At 48.0% G+C, this 23,731-nt stretch overlaps 2 protein-coding genes across 2 annotated transcripts; both read left to right on the top strand.

Moving 5' to 3' along the window:
- The first annotated feature begins 12,730 nt into the window (after window positions 1-12,730).
- LOC144108170 (kelch domain-containing protein 3-like) lies at window positions 12,731-19,888 on the top strand. Its single transcript, XM_077641449.1, has 3 exons — window positions 12,731-13,068; window positions 13,123-13,813; window positions 19,865-19,888. Exons 1-3 carry the CDS (start codon window positions 12,731-12,733, stop codon window positions 19,886-19,888), a joined length of 1,053 nt encoding a protein of 350 aa, XP_077497575.1.
- Window positions 19,889-21,356: 1,468 nt separating this feature from the next.
- On the top strand, window positions 21,357-22,514 carry LOC144108171 (kelch domain-containing protein 3-like). The gene has a single exon (XM_077641450.1). The coding sequence runs from the start codon at window positions 21,357-21,359 to the stop codon at window positions 22,512-22,514; it is 1,158 nt and encodes a 385-aa protein (XP_077497576.1).
- The last annotated feature ends 1,217 nt before the right edge of the window (window positions 22,515-23,731 follow it).

Below are 23,731 nucleotides of genomic sequence, written 5' to 3' on the forward strand. Positions count from 1 at the left end.
GTTTGCGGTGTGTAAACATTCTCGTCCAGCCAAGCACCCAGCCGCTTCTTTTTTCGATTCAAAAGCAGAGGAGAGCACTGACAATGCTTTCTCTATAAAACGGTAGCTTTCAATGCTGTGTTCATTTCAATCGATGCGCCCGCAGAGGCGCCCGCAACATGCAGACGTTGGTGAGCTGCGACACCACGGGTCCCTGAGCATCGGCAGGGACATCCCCGCAGGGGGATGATTGTGGGCAGTGCGTCACCACCGACCCGAGCACCCGAGCACCCGCGCTTAGCCGTGCGTGGCATCATCATGTCCGGGGAAATAGGAATCCTGGTGGTTGTGCCGATGCCGAGTGTTTGGACCTTTAAGGCCCCCGGCGGAGGCAACACATCACTTTTGCCCCAGCTTCCTGTATACGGCACCTCCGGCCTGGCCCGACCGGGGGAGATCGACAGTCGCCTTTTCCTGTCCTTCCCCCCCCCCCCCATCTTTCACTTTCCTATCTTTCTCACAAGTTTCCTTTCTACCTATCTTTTCTTAGTTTTTCCCCGTTTCCTGGCTTCAAGGGTTAACCTTTTGTTGCTGACAGACCTTTTTCTCGCCATATTTGGTTACAGTAGTTGTGTACAGCTGGCATGGGTAAGATTTTTGTAGCGATAGCTTGTGTCTTGTGCAAGTCTTGTGCAAGTGCAAAATTTATTTTCCACATTTTTCGAAGTCGCTGGGCGATGTGAAGTTGTTGTTCATATAGTCAAACAGCTTCTTGACGGATTTCAGCCTCGAGTAAGCACCCATGCCGCATTTGTTTTCTGGGTCATCCAATTCGACGTCGAATACGGCGATGCCATACTTGACCGATGTGTGGTCTTTCTTGCCTTGGCAGAACTAGTCGATGGAATAAAAGGCAGACACAAGGCGAATATTAAATATCAATACATACAATGTAATTAAATTAATCCCTCACAGCAGTCTCCAGAATACCTTATTTACATTGAAGGTCCCGTTTCCTATATCTGATAACCTCTACATGATGCTTAACATTTGCACGCATCTATTCATTGAAGTTCCCCTTAAATAGACAGTCAAAGGCGCGAATCATCTAGGCGCTCATGCAGGAGCAAGTTTGCATAGGGCCAGCACCCACACTGCACTAAACAAGAAGGCGCAGTCCACAGGTACAGTGATGCAGTTGAGAACGTATACCTTTAGAAAGACTGCATGAACCATGAGTGGAACTATCAAAGTATAAACTTGCGGGTGGGCTAGGCGTGCGTCCTGAAGGTGACAAGTGCGCTGTAGCGTTTTCATAAGCACGTTCAGGCTCCAACATTTCGTTTTTCCTGGCATGGTAAGCATTTTGACTTTATTTTTTCTCTACACCCGGAAGCGCCAAACTTCGGACACGTTTTTGCATAATAATAATGGTGCCTAATTACCTATTTTAATTAGGCATTACCTATGGTGCTTAATTACCTACGTGTCGTAAGTGTGCTTTCTTCACATACGCCTCAAGACAATTTCTCGGAGGCAATCGTCGGGCATCACGCCAGAATACTTACCTGCGTATAAACTTCGGCGTAAAACCGCAAATCTAAAAATGCCGCATACTCATGAGCTCTGGCGTATATGCCAACGAGCTACGAATATATGCCACAAAGCTGCGTCGGATTAACTTTCAGTGTTGCGTCTAGCCGCGAGATGTCCTTAGTGTCGAAGCTTCCCCACATTACCATAACTTATGTATTCTGGGCATCGGTACTTCCCGGCCAACTTCTACAGCATTCAGATCAACCAGCAGGCGAACAAAGATTTCTGTCACGACATACTACGGCAACGCAGGCGACCTGGCTTGTTCGCAGGTTGGTATCGGTGATTGCCACCGACGCTATCTCTGGCGCACTTCAAGAGCTTACAGGTGCCATCGTTTCGCGCGATTATCCTGATGTACAAGGCAGAGAGATTTCCGAAATAGTCTTAGCGCATACAAAAAATCCGGTAAAAGTGCTGTATTGAAAAAAATCTGGAGGGACACTTAACATCCGCCTTAAGGATATTGGTAATTCTCTACTTTACATTCAAGATCCCTGGGAGTCCTCATACCACTCCTGGAGCAGAGGCGCTGTAGTCCAGCGATGCACCACTGTCCTGCAATGGCAGGTGCTGCCACCGGCGGGCCTTGTGCGAACTGCCATCTGCCACGGTGGACTGTTTTCTCACAATCGAGTGGGCAGAATGTGATGATGCCGCAAGGTCACGTGACCAAAGTGACCCGCCTGCCTCCTGCGTTGCTTCTAAGAGGATTTTTCACCGATTTCTCGCTCCCCGTCAACGATGGTGACCTTCAAGCCTATGACGCCGACGCCAGATTTTAAGCGACACGAGCTGCTTAACCCTATTACGTTAAAACATGATTTAGAACTAAATAGTTCCCGATGCAGTATGCGACCAGAACATGGTGCTTATCTTCATTTTCCCTGTGTGATTATGTAAATGTATATGATTATGTAAAGACCAGCGCCACAAAGGGTTGCCATCACTCACGATAAATATTATTCAGTAGAGAGGAGAGGGTTTGTGCCTTTTTGGAATTTACCCCATTATATATCCCCAGTCCACAGTTCTACTAGCAGCGAGCGCTGGAGAAATTACAGAAAGCAAGCTGTATTAATCCGCGATTTAAAACTGGCTGCATATATGTAGTGCGACAGCACAGTACAAGAAAATGTATTCAAGGGCCGGGTGCAAGTCCTTTCTTTAAAAAATTGAGAGTGGAAAAATATTCCAAAGTTGCAGATGTCATAGAGACCTAGCATGTCTGGCAACTTCTGTTGACAGCTGCCTTGATGGCATAGCCCTCCATCATTGATTCACAGTTGACAACGCTAAGAAAGTGTCGTAGAAATTTCACGCTATTTTTCGTCGTGGTTAGTGAACAGGCGTGCAGTGTCAGTCTAGAGTGGAAGCGTTTAAAAGAACTTCGCCTACCGGTACACCGCTTTGCTGCTTGCATTAAGGTCACCAAATGAAGCAATACGAAGCTAGAAGAACACGTGACAGAGACGTCATTCACCTTCATTGCCATCGAGCGAGAGTCGTCGAAGGCAATGAATTTCTTTTCCTTTGCGCTCGAGTAGAAAGGCGCCACCGGATTTCTGTCGGAGAAACCGAACTCGTAGTTGCTGTTCTTGCAGTACTGCATAGCGGGAAGGGGTAAGAGCAACAGAAGAAGGAGCTGAAATAGTTCAGCAGGGATCACCTCTTACTCTGATCAACCGATCGATCGATCAATAAATAAATAAATAAATAAATAAATAAATAAATAAATAAATGAGTGAATCAATGAATGAACTAATGAATGAATGAATCAAACAATCGATCGATAAATGAAGTAATGAATGAACGAATGAATCAATCAATAAATAAATAAATAAATAAATAAATAACTTTTTGCTGGCTAAAAAATTATCTGCGGTTTAACCACGGCTGAACCTGACTGCAGATCGAAAGCTGCGGTGTATCGGGCAAGTAAACGCGGCTTGGCTTCTGTATACAGATGCCAAGCCTCAACGTTATAACGTTGAGTGCGTTCCGTACACTGGATGATAGGCAGCGCGGCCACCCTGCTACCCTGGCAGGTGGCGGTTAAATTAATGGTTCATTGCGAGAGGTTGGTCACCCAGTGAACGCTGAGGCCTATTCTACCGCATTCTACCTGCGGATCGAAGGTTAAAGGTCAAGCGGTGCGACGCCATGGTAAACCACATGTGGTGAGGCCTATAGCCACACTTGACCTCTGGCTCACTTGGAGGTCTACCGGCAACGCACGGTGAAACAGCTTTACCTGGCGTAGTGAAGCTTTCGCTTCAAAAAAGTAGACGTCGTCAAGTGGTAGCATCGGAGATCGAAGCGTGGCTGTCGGACCTTAACGGAGTGGCTAAGAAGTAGGTATAGAAAAGCGCCGACTAGGAGCCACCAACGTCACGGCAAACGCTAATTCTTTCGCATTTCGCCAATGCACCCTCTGCAGCGCTTGTAGCGTCTATTCCTCCTGTGTTCTTCGTCCGTTTGCGCTGAATATTGTTTTCAACGTGAATTACATCCGACTAGCCCAACTCGCCATCCTTCTACCCAGAGACAGGACTGGCGCCTTCTAAGACCTGCAACTCAACTACCAACTATGAATTCAGTTGGTAGTTGACGCCAGACTTGTATCTGTGCGTTTGTCCTCGTGTCTTCGCGTTCGCATTTGTGCAAAAGCTAACAGCACGACCAGTCTAAAGCTGCTGCGGAAGAAATCAGAAAAATCGAACGTATAGAGCCTGGCCGTTTGGATGTATTAAACACAACAGCCTCTATGGGTTTTGAAGGTGCTTCGTTCACGCTGCGGAAATTGAAGCCTATTAGATTTTTGAATTAACACGAAGGGATGCGAGAATGGTTGGCATCTTTTTATTACGTTTGTCTCAAGCGCAGGATAACAAACACGAAAAGCGTCGGCCAAGCTATGCACTGCGCATGCATGCCCAAACTTGCACTTCTAACGCAGTCTTCGCATCACTTCATCGAGCCGCGCCTGGGGCAGAAGAAAACAAAACAAAACAAAAAAGTGGTCGCAAGAAACGCGACGATGCGCTGTCTGCCCATGGAAGCAGCGGCGCAGTGACGCAGTTGTATCGCTGATAAGTGCATCAGCGCCCACCGCCATTGAAAACGCCTGCAGTCGACAGTAACGCGCAAGCGCCAGTGCTGACTCGGGGGTAAAAAATGCGACACACTGAGGCCGCCAGTCATTCTTCGTTGGTGCTAGCTCCGAGAGCTTGTTTTCGCTGCAGTACAAGCGGCAGTGCTGCTGGACATGCCTCTGTGCGCGTTGCCAGCGGGTTGCTGTCGTTTTCACGTGTTCACCAGAGACTCATGTATGCCGTTGCGCTCGAGGCCTACCGGCGACTGCCGAGGAACACGCCTCTCCGAGCCAGGCCGTCGGCATCGAAGGTGAGTGCGGGGCAAGGCCTCGCGGCGAGGGCGACGAGTGCCCGTGAAACCTGTTAGACAAAATTTAAGCTTCACTCGCGCTGTTCCCGCGAGCATTGAATGATAACCAGCAAGTAACACGCAGCGCGTAGAGGTTTCATGGCCTGTCGCCATCGGGTTTCTTGTTCGTGACGCAAGAGTGGCGCGCTAGGATTCAGCTTCAGGCTTAGCTCACAATTGGCAGGCCAGCTTTAGGTATTGAGCCAGCGACGAAACCTCGTATGCAGGGTGTTTCAACTAAGACTTTGCACAGTTTTTGAAAGTGGGCAGTTTGAGTTAGAAGAGTGCTTGTTTCGGCATAGCATTGTCGGCGGTGTAGTGCGTCGGAGCACAGCTAAGGGGTGCTAACTGGCACGCTGGTTAAGTAATATTGAACTGTCGACTTTTTACTGTTGCTTTTGATCTCAATTGTTTTGTGGCCCACCGTAAGTGGTATCCATGTCAGTTTTTGGAATTTCAGGAGAGTGGTTTTCCTCGGCGCTGTGGCCCAACAAACTTTGGCTACATCACGCCAAAGTACACTACATGCGCGAGAAGCTTGCAGGCAAAGCAACCTCTCCACTGCATGCAACTCATTCAAATAGCCAAAATTTGTTCGGCCACAGCGCCGAGGGTGGCCGGGTTTTCGAAATTCTGGAAACTGTTCGAGATGTTGCTTACGGTGGGCTGCACGTCTGTCGGTGAAGGGTGGTTTAATTGTGAAAGTTGGAAGGTTGACTATTCAGTGCTGCTTAACTGGCGTGTTAGTTAGTCCGCCTTCGCAGCATTCTGATGTAACACGCCGCTTGCAGTGCTATGCCGAAAGGGTCGCTCTTCCACCTCAAAAAGCCTACCCTTGGGAACTGTGCGGGGTCTTGGGTGACCCCTGTATGCCAGGCTTTGCTCGCTGCCTCAACGGGGTTTAGATACGCGAGCTCGCTGTGGTTTGCGTCACGAAACAAAAACACGTTCCGAACGCCGTTGCGACCAGGCCACCATGTCGTGTAGCCGAACGCCCAGGCGCGCACATTCTTTTGAGACATGTGGTTTGTGGCCGTATACGGCGCTCGGAAATTCTCGCCACCCTCGTCCAGCAACTCCGAAGAACGGACGCTGCCTCCGGTCTGCAGCACATCGTGTTTCCGCTGCAGCCAAGGTCTGGTAGCTTTCTTACTTGTTTCAGCCCCTCGGCGCAAGGCTTCAGTCGCGCCCACTTTGCCCATCACGGTGAGTATGTGCAACTGCGACGATATGCTTGCGTGTATGTCATCCCCCCATTTTTTTCTTTGCAGATGTGCTCAGTCCAGCATTCTCATGCTTGATGCAACGTCACTGGTGCATTCGGCCCGCGATGAGATCTGGCCCGATAGGGCAGTCGCGGGTCGAGCAAGTTGCTTTCGTGAACCCTCTGCCTCCTGCCACAAACGCTGCACTGTCGGGTGCTTTGACTGCACTGCATCGCAGCGTCCAGTATTCTGCGTTTTCAATAAGCAGGACCGCGACTTATCGAAACGAGAAGACTGGCACGGCTGCAGATGAAAGCGGTACCCCGTAAGGCTCTTCAATACCAGCTGTCGCTGAAGGGGGCCGAGGATGTAGTTCCGTCGAAGTCCCGACAGTATAGCTAGTGTACAGCGTGACCCTCGGAGCACTTTGGAATGCTCACGACATCCATGGTTGCAAGAATAGCTCTTAGTCGGGCTGGCGGGTGCATGTTGATGGAAATGGTTGCACAGCGCAAGCAGACGGAATGGAAGAGAACACAGTACATGTCTGTTATTCTCTTCCGTCCCGTCTGTTCGCTCTGCTCAGTCGTTTTCATCTATGGTTGTATTTGGGAAAGGTTCCTTTTTTTTCTCTGAAGATAAGCCGGCTTAGTCTCACTTGCACAAGGACAGCACGGAGCCGACTCAGCAATCGCGAGCTCCGAACTCTGGTCTCGGTCGGGCATCCATGTACTCGCGTTGCTGCTGCCTCCTGTCGCAAACGCTGTACTGTCGGCTGCTTTGACTGCACTGCATCGCAGCGTCGTTTTCTGCGTTTTGAATAAGCAGGAACATTACTTATCGAAACGAGAAGACTGGCACGGCTGCAGATGGAAGCGGTACCCCCGTAAGGCTGCTCAATACCATGGCTCCGCTGAAGGGGGTCGAGGATGTAGTTCAGTCGAAGTTCGCGTGGCTTAAGCCATGTTTGTTTCCGACAGTGCAGCCAGTGTACAGTGTGACCCTCGGATGACTTTGAAACGCTCACGACGTCCATGGTGTTGCAAGACGAGGGCTTGATCGGTCTGGTTGGTGCATGTTTCTGTGTTCTCTTCCATCCCGTCTGTTCGTGCTGCTCAGTCGTTTTAATCTATCGGTTCATTTGGCGAAGTTTCCTTTCTGTCTATGCAGATATGGCGGCTCAGGATCTCCCTTGGATGACGACAGCACAGACCCTACTCGGGAAGTCCGAGCTCGGGTCTGTGGCCCCGGTCCGGCCTCCATGCACGACACAAGGCGTTCCCTTCCTGCCTCGATCGGCCTTCTTTTTAGCTCTCTTGACACCAGGAGTAGGGTGGTAAGTGCAAGCGAATCAAAGCCCGCATGTCATACGGCAGTTCTGCTCCCGACAGTACGGAAAGTGGGCAGCGTGTCCGTCGGAGACTTCTATCGCATACGCCCGACATCCATGCTTTTCACTTGTCTTTGCAGATACGCCGAAAGTACGAGCTCGGATCTCTGGCCCTGTCCAGTAGTCCACGCAGGATATTCAATTCCTGCCTCACGTATGCCTCCTCCCTGCACAAGACTATTTAATTACAAGTTTGTTATGGCTCTACAACAGTTGATGGCCCACATAACCCTTGGTCTGTTCGCCCATCGTTCAATATAAATTGTTATTTTCGGAATTGTCCCCATCCTGCTTAGTCGTATGGCTGCCGGTCCCCCATGTTAAGCTAATGTCACCCAATTCAGCGGCAGGTAGTGCCCTTAAGTACAGCCACACACTCCAGAGTTCATCCCTGCACTTCACCACATTCGCACATGTCGTGCATGTATTGCACGTACAATGGAGTCATTGTCAGATTTCACACAGCAAGCATGATTTTTGTGTTTATAATCACGATGTCTGCGAATACTTTTATTCAAGCAAACATCTCGGCAACATTACGGGCTAAATGCTTTTTCATTTTTTTCATCTATTTTGCCTTCCATAGCTACTCGTAGACGTCTGGTCAAATTACACAATTTGAGCCAAATCGCTCATTCTCTCATTTATTTCCAACTATATTTTACCCGTGCCTATGCAATTCAAAAACACTGACCTTTTCATCAGTGCACTCATTCCTGATCACCTGTATATGCTAATTAACAACTTTTGCATACTTTCAAGCGGACCTCTTGACCAGGCAAGGTGGACGTCAGTCCGGCTCTTTCGTGGTGTGCAAGGTTGCTTTCTTTTTTAACATACTTTCGGCTCTATTTGTCTACTTCGCTTCTTTCCTTTCCTTACGTATTTCAACTCACGTTCATATCTCAGTCTTTCAGTGTCCTTCCTTCTGCCATGAGTTGTTTTAACCATCCTTGCGCACTAAGGAAAGAGGAAACAGGGAAACTTGTGGGACGTGCTCAAAATAGAAAGGCGAAGCAAGGATTGTGAAAGAAAATAACTGACATGCCACAACGACGTGGCACAGGAACTCGTTGAAGACATGTGCAGAGTAACATTCTAATCACCGGTGGTGCAACACGGCAAACGGGCTTCACCACCTTCCCGAGGCCTGCCGACTGGGCGTGGACACCAACGGTCTCCTTCCGTCAACACGAAGAGGGCCCCTAGTCGGCGCCAGTGGGACATCGACGCGGTGGCCTGCTGTCCCCCGAACCATCGTCGCCGCTTTGCGAGGGCTCATGCGTGCGAGCTCCCAGCTGCTATAACGACGTGGTGTGAGGAGCTGCTGCCTTCACCTGTCCCTGTCCATCAACGACAGGAGGCGGCGCATCGAGGCCTCGATAGTCCGAGTAAGCAAACTGCTCGCAAACCTTGGTTTTCTGTTATGCCATATTGATTAGCTATTGGTAGGACTCGCAGTCTGATTTGTTTGCGTTGTAGGTGCGAGCTTTGCTTGCCGGCTGTGCGTTGTATAAAATGTGTCGTTTGCAGCCACATTGTTTTATTTTTTCATGTTTATCCCCCCCCCCTTTTTTTTTTTCCGATAGCTGCCGTGCCTTCGTCTCCTCGAGGCGCGCCCCTCCTTGAAACCACCGCTTCAGTATCGGATCCTCAACTTGGCCGTTTTTTTTTTGGCAGTCAGCGTGCTCTTGCCATGAACTGCATACATCGTCTTCGCTGCGCCATTCAGTATGTCCGTCGGGTAACGTACTCCACCGCCTTCATCTCCCAACACACCTGACTCCGGGAAAGAAAAAAAAACAACAAACTCCTGTGCCTTCTAGCGCGGTCTCTTTCGCAAGGATTGCCAATAAATAATTCGCACAGCAGTTTTCTTACTTGTCGCCACTTGAGTGCTCGCCGGCGCCATCGGGCTTGAGCGCGTTGTGGCTAACGCGACTATCGCGCTTCTCAGTGCTTCCCGCAATGAGAAAGAAAACGAAAAGGAGTGCGCTTCAGGATAGTTTCCTCGTTTAGAGCCTTACTTCTCGCGTTTGCGGTCTCAGCGTTATGCGTTATAACGCAAACCCTGTGGGTGCGCTGCCACGCTGTCACTTAGTTGGTCACGTGGTGCGAAGCAGCTGTTGGCGGCGCGGCACCGTGGCTGATCACGTGGTTCGCGACGTGGTTGGTCACATGACCAAGTTCCACTCGGCCAGCTGTAGTTATCGCGTCACAGGTTTAACCAGAGCTCAAACCACCGCCAATTTTTTGAAGAGAGAAAACTTTAATGAAACACCAGTCAGTGAACGCCAGCTGAAGTTTAATCAGCGCTGACACGTTACTCTGCTTTTAGGATTGCGTTTTGGGAGATAACGAGGAACAGTGAAGGGTGCCGGAAATAGATAATGCGTGGAGAAGTCGCGTTAGACTGTTGCGCGATATGTAACAATACGCGGACACAAATTCTTGCATTAAAATTCGTAAAGTTGGCCGAATATAAAACGGCAAAGCTTATAAAGTGACATCAAAGAAACTGAGTCGTAGAATATTTCCAGCTTTGTTGTTTTCAGCGTTAGAAGAATGCTAGTCGCTGGTTCTCGCATCTCTCGCAGTTTAAAGCAAGGAAAAGTGCTGCTTGCGGTATTTTTCATTTGCTTGTTGTAACAGAGTTTTCGTCGTCACCGGAGTGATGACGGACTCTCTTACACCTCGGAAAAATGAAAAAAAAAAGGCCTCGTTGCTCTTAGCAGGACGTCAAGTGAAAATCAGCCTGATCATCAACCAACCGCAGTTGCATAAAAAGATCGTTCAAGCTGCCATCTTGGCTTCACTGATGCACCGCTTATAGGTACAAAACCGCTACTAGATATCATGCTTGAGCATAGGCTGCCCAAATGAGCCAAGAAAGTGATAACAGTTTATGCTTATATATGACAGAGCCGCTAAAGAAAATGCCCAAACTGTTCTTCCGAATCCATTGACCATTAGAACCTGAACGCCGTTCCTTAGTGAGCGTAAAACGAATACCACTTTTTTTCATTAAATACCTTAATAAATGACATGTTTCGTATTCGAGAGGTTGTATCTCCGTAAGACTAGCTTGGAGTGTCATAGCGAGATCTTGTTATTGTGACTGCTCTGTCAGCATGAATTAGGCCTTATGCGCTTTACAGTATCCCCAGTCTGAATGCCTAAAAGAACTAGTAAATGTTACGATATTATGTAGCCTTATTATCGATGGTAAGTATATGTAAGGACTCCGGAGTTTGTTCAGTGTAATGAGCCAATATGTGGAAAGTGTGGAACCAGGTTTCCTTTTCTTTTTCTTTCGTCGGAGTTGCATTTTCCTGCCCCTTCGTCTTGTTGAATTTTTGCTGCAGAACTCATTTCCCATCCTCATTTACTGCATCGTCCGGAAGAAGAATATTGTCACAAACAAGGTGCCTTTCCAAAGCAAAAGTATTGCAACTACTTGGGAGTTTAAAATCAGTCGAGTAGCACTGAGTTCTTTGCAGAATGCTTCGAGTCGTGCGGGTTAGTTTTGCACATCCACATTCATTTCGTGATCCGTAAACCTTCGAGCATCTAAGCAGAATGCTTTACTTTTTTCATGGCGAGAGCTCTACTCCTTGGGGTACAACTTCTGATTTCGATGTGGATGAGACGATGACTTTCAATGCCTCACAAGGTCAAACCGAGCTTAACTGCGTTGTGGTATGGCCCAAACTATGGTAGTATGACCACGTGATGATATCACTATGGCATAGGGTACCTGACCTTCACCCTTGGCCTTGACATTTGTTTTGAGACAGTGGGCGCCACATCGGCGATGACCTACAATGTCTCACAAGTTAAAGCCGAACTTAACTGGTTTTTTGGTATGGCTCAAGCTAAGGTATATTACCACGTGAACATACGACTATCGCCACTGGTACCCGACCTTGACCTTTGATCTTGATGGCGCCTGAACTTTGACCTTGAGATTTTATTTGAGACAGTGGAGACAGTACTTAAATATAAACCTCAGCCTTCTTCTCAGAAATGAGAAAGTGGCTGAGGTGTGTAATGTAGTAAAGGGAGCCAGTGGTTAAAAATTTAGTTTTTCAAATCCGCCTGCACTTTTTAAAAAGCTAAAAAGAGAAGGTATTTAACAATGACATTGTCATCTAAGAGCAATGTTGGATGAAAAGAAATGCATTCATTATAAAATAGAGTAAAGTACTTTTTTCTTAGTTTTTCTGGTTTCACACAAGAGAATAAATAAAATTTGGTTAACCGCAAGTTCATCTCCCGATTCTTCGCAAACAGGTTTGACTTGTTTTTATAGCACGAAGCTGTGCGTAAGGTGCGTGTGACTTATTCGGAGACAGCATAGGATCACTTCCTTGAAACGTTCGTTGTCACACACAAGGTATACAGGTCGGCTCAGAAGCACGCAAAAGTTTGTTTCCCCTTGCGCAGAATAAATCACTACAGCCAAGCGAAAAACGCTGAAAAAAAACTTAACCCTAACACCCAACTCAACAACGCACGATATACAGTCTCTTTTTATTTCGTTTCTCTTGTTTCTTTTGATTTTGCCCATGGAAGCAACCTATGTCAGTTCCTTCGGCGATAGAGACGCTGAAGCATCGCTGACGCAAGTTGTTGTTGTTTGTCTCATAAAATGGCACATACCCACAAGAGGGATTGGCCACAACCAGGTGGTGGCTACCCCTATTGCAAATTGCATGCGGCGAACATGGGATGATCTAAAAAATTTGGGCAGTTCAGTTTTCGTGACAGAGGTGATTGAGGGTGGTAAGGGGGGTCTGACATGCTTAAATTTATGCAAGAGAGTGATTACTAGAAAGAAGGAAAACGTGTAGGGTGATCAAGAAGGGAGTGCCCAAAATAAAGCGTAAAAGGGGCATTACGTAAAGCTTCTGATGGTAGGCGTTTTGTTTCGGGAAGGAAATATTGAACAGCAGAGCAAAAATTCCCATAATATTCCCATTCAAGCGCAAGTGTACGTACATCGAGGGTAATGAAGAAAGTGCTGAAGACAACGAAGAACTCCGCCGCGTGCTGCAGTGGTCTACGGCCAAAAGAAATCTACGAGCCTTCCCGGGAGGATTTTACAGTGGCGAAGATGTGGACGGTGCGGCTGGAAGGCGTGCCGGAAGGAGCAAACTACACTGCTGTCTCCATTAATGGCAAGATCTACTCGTTCGACCCAGACCGCGAGGACGTGGACCGCACCACACGCGAGTCCGTCGAAGTCTACTCATTCGACCCTGCGACCTGCCAGTGGAACCAGCTGCAGACGCAGTCCCTTCCGGACGGGAGCCCCTGGCATAATAATTACAGCCGCACGGTCGTCGCCTACGGTGACAGCGCCTACCTCTGGAGCAGCCGGGATTATATCGAAGTGGGTAGCGTAGTTTACCGCTTCGACACCAGGACGATGGCATGGAGTCTCCTGGAAGTGTCTGGCCAATGGCCAGAATTGTGGTTCGGCCAAACTGCATGATTGGTGGGCAGCCGAGTCTACCTCTATGGTGGATGGCCGGTGGATGGCCCACCCACGCCGCAAATAGATTTCCGCGACCTGAAGACATTGCGCTGGCATACTGTGCCAACCAGGGGCGAGCTGCCGGAGAACACCGTGTACCATTCGGCGTCCGCCATTGGGGACCGTATGTACGTGTGGGGCGGAGCCATTGTGCTTTTTGGCCGAGGCACAGCCTACGGCAGCTCTCTGGCGTATCTGGACACGTCCACCTCGACATGGGTGCGGCCCCGCGTCGATGGCTTTCCCCCCGAAGGGCACGAAGATCACGCCACCTTCGTCTACAACGGAGAGCTGTATGTATTTGGAGGTTTGGACTTCGACCGGGACCGATACTTTGGCATCATCCACAAGTACAGCCCTGAGAGGTCCTCCTGGAGCGTAGTGACGCCGAAGCGGTCAGGCCCGTCGGCCAGGCGGTTCCCGGGCTGCTGCGTGATTGACAATTTGCTTTTCGTCTTCGGTGGTCGAGGATTGAAATCCTACGCAACGGTCGAGCAGTGGATGCAGTCTAGTGCAGAGGAGACTTCTGAACTATGCGAAGAGGCGCTGACGGATATGCACGTGCTTGACTTTTGTCCGACTTTGAAGACTATGTGCCTGATGGCTGTCATAGATGCAAATGTGCATGTCGGCCACCTGCCGCCTGCCATTAAAAAGGAGGTCAGTGCACTCACAAGCTATAGCAGCACTTCGCCGTCATCTCAGCCTGCACGCTCAAGCTGCGCACCAGACTGACTGGACTCTTTAGATGTGGCCATAGACTGTGGGGACGGTAATCTACGCGACCGCTGGGGCGACGCTACAGCAAGAAAAAAAAATCTTTTGTGTAAACTGCCCCCTGCTTCGTGCAATGTTTGCACACAAATGCGCAAATGTTCATGTGTCCATGCAGTTTGAATCCAAGTTTCCTTGCTATTATACCTCCAGAGAATAAATGAGAAACGGCTTCTTATACTAAGGCATCTCTCTATTATAGTTTACTTCGTATCAGGCATTTTTTAGACCATTTCACTAACACAACTCTACTTTTGAGTATGAAGGAAGCAACCAGTGTAGAAACCCCACAAGTATTTCATCAATTTTTTTTCACCGTAAAATCTGGCAATTACGCCTAGCATGACTATAGCGACTGGAACGGTTAGGGAATCGTAGCGGATTTGAGCCTTGGGCCAGGAGGAATTTTCAAACATTTTATAAAATGGTGTCACTCTTCATTGCAGCCTTATGCTATTATTTCCGGCGTAGAGCCTACGTGCTACGCATGTTTATGTGTTAAAATTTTATGCTTTGCTAACTATCTGCGGGTGCATACAGTTGCGTAGTTTTTAACATCGCCGAATAAAACAGGTCGTACCCATGGCAGTAGTGTGGAGTACCCATGGGCTACTCAGACATCTTAAATTATTATAAAGGGGTCAGACTGAAGTATCCACCCCTACATAAAGATCTAAGCATAGAGGATGCTGTTGCATGGCGAGAGCTGCAGACGGCTACTTTCCCGAATCTAAACCTTCTTAATAAAATGTTCCGTACGCAGTATGAGGCTAGGTGCCCATGGTGCGGAGAGAAACCAGATTTTTACCATATATCATGGGCCTGTCAAAAGAGTGAACCTCCAACTATTCGTAGAATGAAAAACGCCAGTGCGGAGCAGTGGGAGAGTATGCTTTCCAGCGTAAGCTTGAATGGCCAAAGGTGCATAGTAGAGCTCGCTCGCGTGATGGTCATACTCTGTGGAGCCTCGGACTAAGGCACCAACCCTGTGAATGAAGACGGAAGACGCCATCGGAAGATGGAAGACGCCGTCTGAAGCCGCGAAGATCTCTTTTCTAGAGCTCAATAAATGTGTTTCCGATCCGATCCGATGTGAATAAATGCACATAATTGCGATGTAACGTTGGAGAGGTTACACATTATGCGCGGGATTATTGGCACTAGGAACATTCTTCGTTCCAAAAATACCGTCATTGCTTTACTCACACCCCTTGCTGAAGCTAAATCAAGCAGCGATTGTCGGCACCTGATCTATATGCGCTTAACCTGGCTGGTATCACAAACTGTGAATGCAATGTTCCGCTTTCGAAAGGAAGGTTGTGGCATACCCAGAAATGCTCGAAAAACGCATCTTCAACGGGAAATTATTTATGAACGTGACGCGATTTTTCATATATCGTAAAATAACACTACAACAATCAGTTTATCCTCACATGTCCCCTCGGCAGGCTTGAATTTTGATTCTATCGTCAGAAGCATCCCGAATTGATAAGATGTGGCAGTATTAACTAATCGGTACGAGCAATACCCAAACTTTAGAAGAAATATTTTAATGCACAAAAACAATAAAAATTGCCAAAATATTCCAAAAACTTTGAATTAGAAACAGTAGCCATAAAAAAGGAATCCATTTTATTCAGTCTAAAAGTGGCCGTCAAAAACTTCAAATCTTTACCGGTATCTTGTCGGCAGCTAAAGCCAGAAGAGAATCCGAGCAACACTAACCCTATTTATACACTGTGAAGGGAAAACTGCAATGTCTCCAGCGATACCAAATATTTTTATTTATTTCAAGGGGCACAGGGGAAGTACTGGCAGTGAAACAACAGCTTCTCTAGCGAAGAAAGCGAAAGAAACTGGAGAGGAGGAAAAGCTGCCGAAAACTACACAATTTATAAGAAAGCAACTGAAAATGCAACTTGCACATAAATGAAATAACATCTTTCACAACGAAGGAAAGGATACATTTGCATTTGAGTGGGTTAAAAGCACTAAGCAAATGCCAGTAACATTTCCTACAAATCACTACCAATCAAAGGCCATCACAGGACACGGGCAATTTGCATTTTTCTTCCAGCGAGTCAACATTAGTGGGGAGCGCAGTTGCCGTTGTGATGCTGAAGTACAAGATTTTGATCACTACGCGCATAATAGCGTCTTAACGGAGCACGAAAGAAAAATATTGGCAGGAAAGCTTGGAGAAAACACACAAAGAGAAATTCTGAGATAATTAAAGATCGAAAGCTAGTTAAAATGTTACAGGACGTGGTAAAAAATATACTGGAGAAATCATACGAAAAACAGCAGCCTGCGTTGACCGCCACTGTCACTCATGTGGCAGCAAGACAGAGGGCTAGCGTGCTTCCATGGGGGCAACATAGCAAAAAAAGCCCAATCGGCAGACATCTGCCAGTCACCATAGGCCTCATTGGCAGATCACATTTGAAGACAAGACCGAGCGACCACATACTGTCACAGAAGGAGGAGCAAGAATCTACAAATCAAGAAAACCAATCAAGAAGGCTCAATAAGGCACAACAAATGCTGCTAGGGCACCGTCACTAGTAATGTCTGACACTGGAGCTCACGTGATATCATTAAGGTTTGGATGAATTGTCTATTCCCTGAGCGTCCCCAAGGAATCTGCTGAAGGGTGTCCCCATGAGCAGGCAATCTTTCATCTCAACAAAATGATATCTTACAAAATGCTCCTTCTTCTTGCGGTCTTTATGAAGTGACCTTGAACATCGGCGAGCTTTACTCAACCGGAATATACACACATGAAAATCGGCCAATTCTACTATACCGGAAATAAGCATAGAAAAGTACAGCAAGGCACCTTCTATAGCAGTCATACGACTGTGATTGAAATGATAATATTAATAGTTGGTTTTCGGGGAAAATAAATGGCGCAGTATCTGTCTCATATATCGTTGGACACCTGAACCACGCCCTTAGGGAAGGGATAAATGAGGGAGTGAAACAAGAAAGGAAGAAAGAGGTGCCGTAGTGGAGGGCTCTGGGATAATTTCGACCACCTGGGGATCTTTAACGTGCACTGAAATCGCACAGCACACGGGCGTCTTAGCGTTTTTCCTCCATAAAAACGCAGCCGCCGCGGTCGGGTTCGAACCCGGGAACTCCGGATCAGTAGCCGAGCGCCCTAACCACTGAGCCACCGCGGCGGGTGAGTGATTGAAATGATCGTACTCATTTCAGAGCTGTTGAGCATTATTTTCATCGCGTTAGAATGTCACTTAGAAGAATGTTCTTATTGGGAAATGCAACCTCATAACATTATACTGAATAATCTTGAGAATACAATAAAAGAAATATTAGAAATATCGAAACATGTGACATCATAACATCAGTAGAATATTATACACTGAAATATACCACAGAAATATCATATTCACTTCCCATACAATAACTACTGGGAAGAAGGAATGGCACACGAAAAAAAAATGACATTGAAATACATGTGAAACACCCGGATGCATTTCAATAGGAGAGTTAGATTTATATTACCCAAGAATTGAAATCACAATGTAATGCCCCTTCTTGGCCAAGAGAGAAGAATGCAAGGTAAGTTATTGGGACACATAGTCCTTAAACCATTATGGCTTGCGAGTGTTCCTTCTTGGTCGCTCCTGTGTCAAACTGTATTCTTGAGGAGACATCCTCAGTCCAGCTTCCGATGGCTGCCGTCGACGTAGGTTTCCAGGCGGAACAGATGGGGCTGGCCCACTTTCATCAGGGAGCACTGAACGCTGGGCACGCAAGACAGGAGGCATATCTTGCCTGCCCACAGATAAATCACGTGGACACTGAGCACTTGTGGCAGAAGGCACATCACACCCGTTCACACGTAAATCACTCGCATCACTGTGGAGGTGGGACGACATGGATTGTCCAGCTTGTTTCCGCGTAGAACTGCTGAAGCAATTTCTTGCTTCTGAAGACTGAGGTACTGATGATGCATCAGGAGGCTGCCGAGGCAACACTGGGCCCGCCCAGCATTGATCCTGTGCATAACTTTTAGAATTGTACGGAAACAGTAGCTGAAATAAATCAAAATGTTTATCCTCTTCCCGATTCAGTTGTCTCGGTACCTTTGCCAGCTTGGAAGCATTCCATAGATTGCCACCAGTTAGGCGGTATGATGCTGGAACATGTTGTTGAATGACAATCCCGTTGTGCGGAGAAACGTCTGTCTCCTTTGAACTGAATGAGGGGTTCACGAACATTAACAAAGTCCCCTGGCTGAATTCTGGGCGTTCGTGATCCAAGTTTGTTACCTGTGTATTCTTTAATCATCTGTTTCTTCTCCATTCTTTTCCTCAAATCTTGAATAGCTAGATATGGATTCTAGCAAACAATGAGGAAATGAAGGAAATACCACAATAGCCAGCTTTGTACGATGGCATCTGCCATGAAAAAGAATTCCTGGTGCGACCCCTGCTGTGGATGAGGTGTAGAACTATATATGCCAAAATACTGCGCAATTCTGGTTTTAAAAGGCCCACGTTCCAAAGATTACAGCTGAACAAAATACTTCAAAGTTCTGTTAAATCTTTCGATTTGTCCGTTGGCCTGTGGTTGATATATCGAAGAATGAGTTAACTTGATAGCCCTGTTACTCATAATTTGCTTAAATTCGTTCGACATGAAGTGAGGGCCTTGATCGGATACTATCTCTTCTCGATAGCCTTTATGGGCAAAAACGTAGAGTAATAAATCTGTAATATCTGTAGTGGTAGCATTATCTGCCATCTTCACCTGAGGCCATTTAGAAAAATAGTCAACTAAACTGAAGGCATAGCGACAACGTCGAGACACTCGCTCAAACGGGCCGATTATGTCGATTGCCAACTTTTGCCAAGGCTTATCTGGAAAAGGATCAGGGTGCGAAGGTGGCACAGATGTTTCCGCCGTTTTTACGTCATGAACGGTAGTAGTTGGAGTGATCTCTTCCTCCGACGCGTATGCCGCAGCTGGAATGTAATTTTCATGTGACGCATACTCTTGCACTTCTCTCACAGAAGCTCGACGACGATTGCAGAGTGACTGAAAATGTCCAACTCGTCCACAATAAAAACGAGTCCTTCTTTACACAGGACACGTAGGTGCCGACGCTATGTGACGATTCGGTCCACATCTGTAGCAGCAGAAATGCGCCATGTTATGTGTTGCGCGTCTGTGCGCGCTTATTGACGGAACCCTGTCGAAAAGTTGCGGTCATTCGGAACGTTGCTGCTGATGTTGCGTGTACTCGTAGACGGTGTTACGATGCCTTGGTGCTCCGGACGTCTTGAAGAACGGGCGTCTTGAAACGGAGGCAAGGTTTCTTGACGTCGGGGACGAGCTTGATGGAAATACGAAACTTCTCCTTGAATTTGCGGAGGAACTCGTGGCAACGATGGTGTTGCTTGGCGCTGTGAACGAACTTGATGCAATGAGCACGTTGCTTCTTGTATTGGTGCTGCGGATTCTTGAGCGTCGCGAGCAGTTTGCTCATACCGCAAAGCAATATTCGAAGCTGTGGCGGAGGAGATATCGGATCCTTCTAACAAAAGGCGTTCGCGAACACGTAGCGATGAGACGCCAGTCACGAACCTGCCTCTCATTGCTTCATCTGGGGACGCAAAACTGGACGCGTTCGCCAGATCCCGGAGTGCGGCTATGTATTCTGTGACCGACTCATCTGGCTGCTGCACGCGGTTGTAGAATTGACGTCGTTCAAATGTGTCAACACAGAAGACTCTTGGGCAAGTAATGTCACTGCAGTCTGATACACATCTGGCGCAGTGTCTCCCATCTCTGTGGACGCTGACGCTGGAAGCGACGCAATCTCCGGTTGCGTCATAGTGCGTTCAAAATAAATTCTGCGCCCTTCGTTCCCTAAATTGTATATCAACAACAATTTCTTGCTTTCAGGTGATGCTGAAGAACCACCAGTGAAGTTCTAATCAAGTTCAAATGTTTGTATCCACTGTGCCCAAGGCCCCGCCGGGCGTCCCGGTCTCTGAAGGAAAGGCTCTGGTGCATGAACGCCGGAGAACCCTTGCGCCGCGTTCGACTTTTTTTTTCCGTTGAAAATCATGTTCACAGCTTGTATTTCTCTAGTACAATCGTCCCTCAATTCAACTTTCAAACATCATCGCCAGAAATGACGCATGGCCTTCCGATGCAATACTTAATACGGCGGTTGGCTTCCTCAATAGTCGGTTACGAAAATGGCAGCGGCCTCCCGGTCTCTCATTGGCCGGTCATTAAAACGGTGACAGCTTCCCGGATCCTCCAATGGCCGGTTACGAAATGGCAGCGGCCTCCCGACCTCGTCACTGCCCGGCTATAAAACAACCGCGGCCTCCTCAATCGCTGATTACAAAAATGCTGACCCAGTACAACGTACTTGTGGTTCATCATTCAGTCCGCATTAAATACTGAACATGAAAGTTGGCGGCCTTTCGTTCTTCGCGATTGCCGGTTACAGAAAATGGCGGAAAATGGTCTCCCTCCCTCCTCGTCTGCGCTATAACAAGTTGCACGCAATGGCGGTAACTGCGTAGGTCCGCTAGGCTTAGCGACCTTCTCAACCGACTGAACTCGAGGCGTCTCAAAACGTAACCTCGCTCATTTTCACAAGAACGCTCTTCACACGTATAAAAAATGCCGGTGATGAACGCACTCACTCGCTTTCGACAGCTTCAGTACTACGGGCGAACGCAGCTCGTTGGCAGCGGTATGGTCCTCGATGACGAGGTAGGAGGAAGCAAGTAGCCGCCAAAGTCCTCCGATGAAGTTGAATTTGCCGCCGGAAATTCGTTTTTTAAAACAGAACTGAAGACAACGGGACGTCGTCCCATTTCAACTAAACCGTGACAGCCAATTAACTCACACTAGGCCAATGGGCCTAATGAATCCCATACTCGTCGCCAATGTGGTGTCGTCCAGGAGGGCCGTCCTAGAAGTGAGTCGAGACTAAGCAAAACATGACGAATGACGATTTATTAATGGAGGGATGGGTTTTCATGTGGAACCATCACATGGCAATCCAAACTACCGATGCACATCGAAAAGGCCAAATCCAATACATGGAGAGCAAACTGAAACTGCAAGCCAGGACACAACAGGAGTGAGTACAAGAAAGAAGGAAAAAATGAGGACTGGCCAGAAGGGAATACCCAAATAAAGAGTAAAATGGGCATTACGAAAGCTTATGATGGTAGGCGTTTTGTTTGTAGAAGAAAATTTTGAACGGCAGAGCAAACATTACCATTGGTATGCCGAAGTACTTGTGTACGGACATCGAGAAGAAGAAAGAAGAAGGAATTGAAGACAGTGAAGAACCTCGTCGCGTGCTGCAGCTGTCGACAGCCAAAAGAAATCCACGCAGCCTTCCCGGGAGGAATTTGCAGGGGCGAAGATGTGGACGGCGCGGCTGGGAGGCGTGCCGGAAGGCGCAAACTACACGGCTGTCTCCATTAATGGCAAGATCTACTCGTTCGACCCAGACCGCGAGCACGTTGACCGCACCACACGCCAGTCCGTCGAAGTCTACGCATTCGACCCTGCGAGCTGCCAGTGGAACCAGCTGCAGACGCAGTCCCTTCCGGACGGGAGCCCCTGGCATAATAATTACAGCCGCACGGTCGTCGCCTACGGTGACAGCGCCTACCTCTGGAGCTGCCGGGATTATCTCGAAGTGGGTAGCGTAGTTTACCGCTTCGACATCAGAACGATGGCATGGAGTCTTCTGGAAGTGTCTGGCCAATGGCCAGAATTGCGGTTCGGCCAAACTGCATGCTTGGTGGGCAGCCGAGTCTACCTCTATGGTGGATGGCCGGTGGATGGCCATCCCACGCCGCAGATAGATTTCCTCAACCTGAAGACATTGCGCTGGCATACTGTGCCAACCAGGGGCGAGCTGCCGGAGAACACCATGTACCATTCGGCGTCCGCCATTGGGGACCGTATGTACGTGTGGGGCGGAGCCCTGGTGCTCTCTGGTCGAGGCACAGCCTACAGCAGCTCTCTGGTGTATCTGGACACGTCCACCTCGACATGGGTGCGGCCCCGCGTCGATGGCTTTCCCCCCGAAGGGCGCGAAGATCACGCCACCTTCGTCTACAACGGGGAGCTGTACGTATTTGGAGGTTTGGACTTCGACCGGGACCGATACTTTGGCATCATCCACAAGTACAGCCCTGAGAGGTCCTCCTGGAGCGTAGTGATGCCGAAGCGGTCAGGCCCGTCGGCCAGGCGGTTCCCGGGCTGCTGCGTGATAGACAATTTGCTTTTCGTCTTCGGTGGTCGAGGATTGAAATACTACGCAACGGTCGAGCAGTGGATGCAGTCTAGTGCAGAGGAGACTTCTGAACTATGCGAAGAGGCGCTGACGGATATGCACGTCCTAGACTTTTGTCCGACTTTGAAGACTATGTGCCTGATGGCTGTCATAGATGCAAATGTGCATGTCGGCCACCTGCCGCCTGCCATAAAAAAGGAGGTCAGTGCACTCACAAGCTATAGCAGCACTTCGCCGTCTTCTCAGCCTGCACGCTCAAGCTGCGCACATGACTGACTGGACTCTTTAGATGTGGCCATAGACTGTGGGGACGGTAATCTACGCGACCGCTGGGGCGACGCTACAGCAAGAAAAAAAAAATCTTTTGTGTAAACTGCCCCCTGCTTCGTGCAATGTTTGCACACAAATGCGCAAATGTTCATGTGTCCATGCAGTTCGAATTCAAGTTTCCTTGCTATTATACCTCCAGAGAATAAATGAGAAACGGCTTCTTATACTAAGGCATCTCTCTATTAAAGTTTACTTCATATCAGGCATTTTTTAGACCATTTCACTAACACAACTCTACTTTTGAGTATGAAGGAAGCAACCAATGTAGAAACCCCACAAGTATTTCATCAATTTTTTGTCACCGTAAAATCTGGCAATCACGCCTAGCATGACTATAGTGACTGGAACGGTTAGGGAATCATAGGGGATTTGAGCCTTGGGTGAGGAGGAATTTTCAAACATTTTATAAAATGGTGTCACTCTTCATTGCAGCCTTATGCTATTATTTCCGGCGTACAGCCTACGTGCTACGCATGTTTATGTGTTAAAATTTTATGCTTTGCTAACTCTTTGCGGGTGCATACAGTTGCGTAGTTTTTAACATCGCCGAATAAAACAGGTCGTACCAATGGCAGTAGTGTGGAGTACCCATGGGCTACTCAGACATCTTAAATTATTATAAAGGGGTCAGACTGAAGTATCCACCCCTACATAAAGATCTAAGCATAGAGGATGCTGTTGCATGGCGACAGCTGCAGACGGCTACTTTCCCGAATCTAAACCTTCTTAATAAAATGTTCCCTACGCAGTATGGGGCTAGGTGCCCATGGTGCGGAGAGAAACCAGATTTATACCATATATCATAGGCCTGTCAATAGATTGGGCCTCTAACTATCAACAGAATGAAAAACGCGAGTGCGGAGCAGTGGGAGAGTATGCTTTCCAGCGTAAGCTTGAAAGGCCAAAGGTGCATAGTAGAGCTCGCTCGCGGGATGGCCATACTCTGTGGAGCCTCGGACTAAGGCACCAACCCTGTGAATGAAGACGGAAGACGCCATCCGAAGATGGAAGACGCCGTCTGAAGCCGCGAAGATCTCTTTTCTAGAGCTCAATAAATGTGTTTCCGATCCGATCCGATGTGAATAAATGCACATAACTGCGATGTGACTTTGGAGAGGTTACACATTCTGCGCGTGATTATTGGCACTACGAACATTCTTCGT

The sequence above is a fragment of the Amblyomma americanum genome, chromosome 10, assembly GCF_052857255.1.
Source record: "Amblyomma americanum isolate KBUSLIRL-KWMA chromosome 10, ASM5285725v1, whole genome shotgun sequence".
Taxonomy (NCBI): Eukaryota; Metazoa; Arthropoda; class Arachnida; order Ixodida; family Ixodidae; genus Amblyomma; species Amblyomma americanum.

Bases quoted from the DNA above. Each gene is read 5' to 3' on its own strand.
- LOC144108170 (XM_077641449.1), top strand. From the start codon at position 12,731: ATGTGGACGGTGCGGCTGGAAGGCGTGCCGGAAGGAGCAAACTACACT. The intron at 13,069-13,122 runs GTCTGGCCAATG...ATTGGTGGGCAG, and splicing joins GCATGGAGTCTCCTGGAAGT to CCGAGTCTACCTCTATGGTG. The intron at 13,814-19,864 runs GTCAGTGCACTC...TCTTGCTTTCAG, and splicing joins CGCCTGCCATTAAAAAGGAG to GTGATGCTGAAGAACCACCA.
- LOC144108171 (XM_077641450.1), top strand. From the start codon at position 21,357: ATGTGGACGGCGCGGCTGGGAGGCGTGCCGGAAGGCGCAAACTACACG.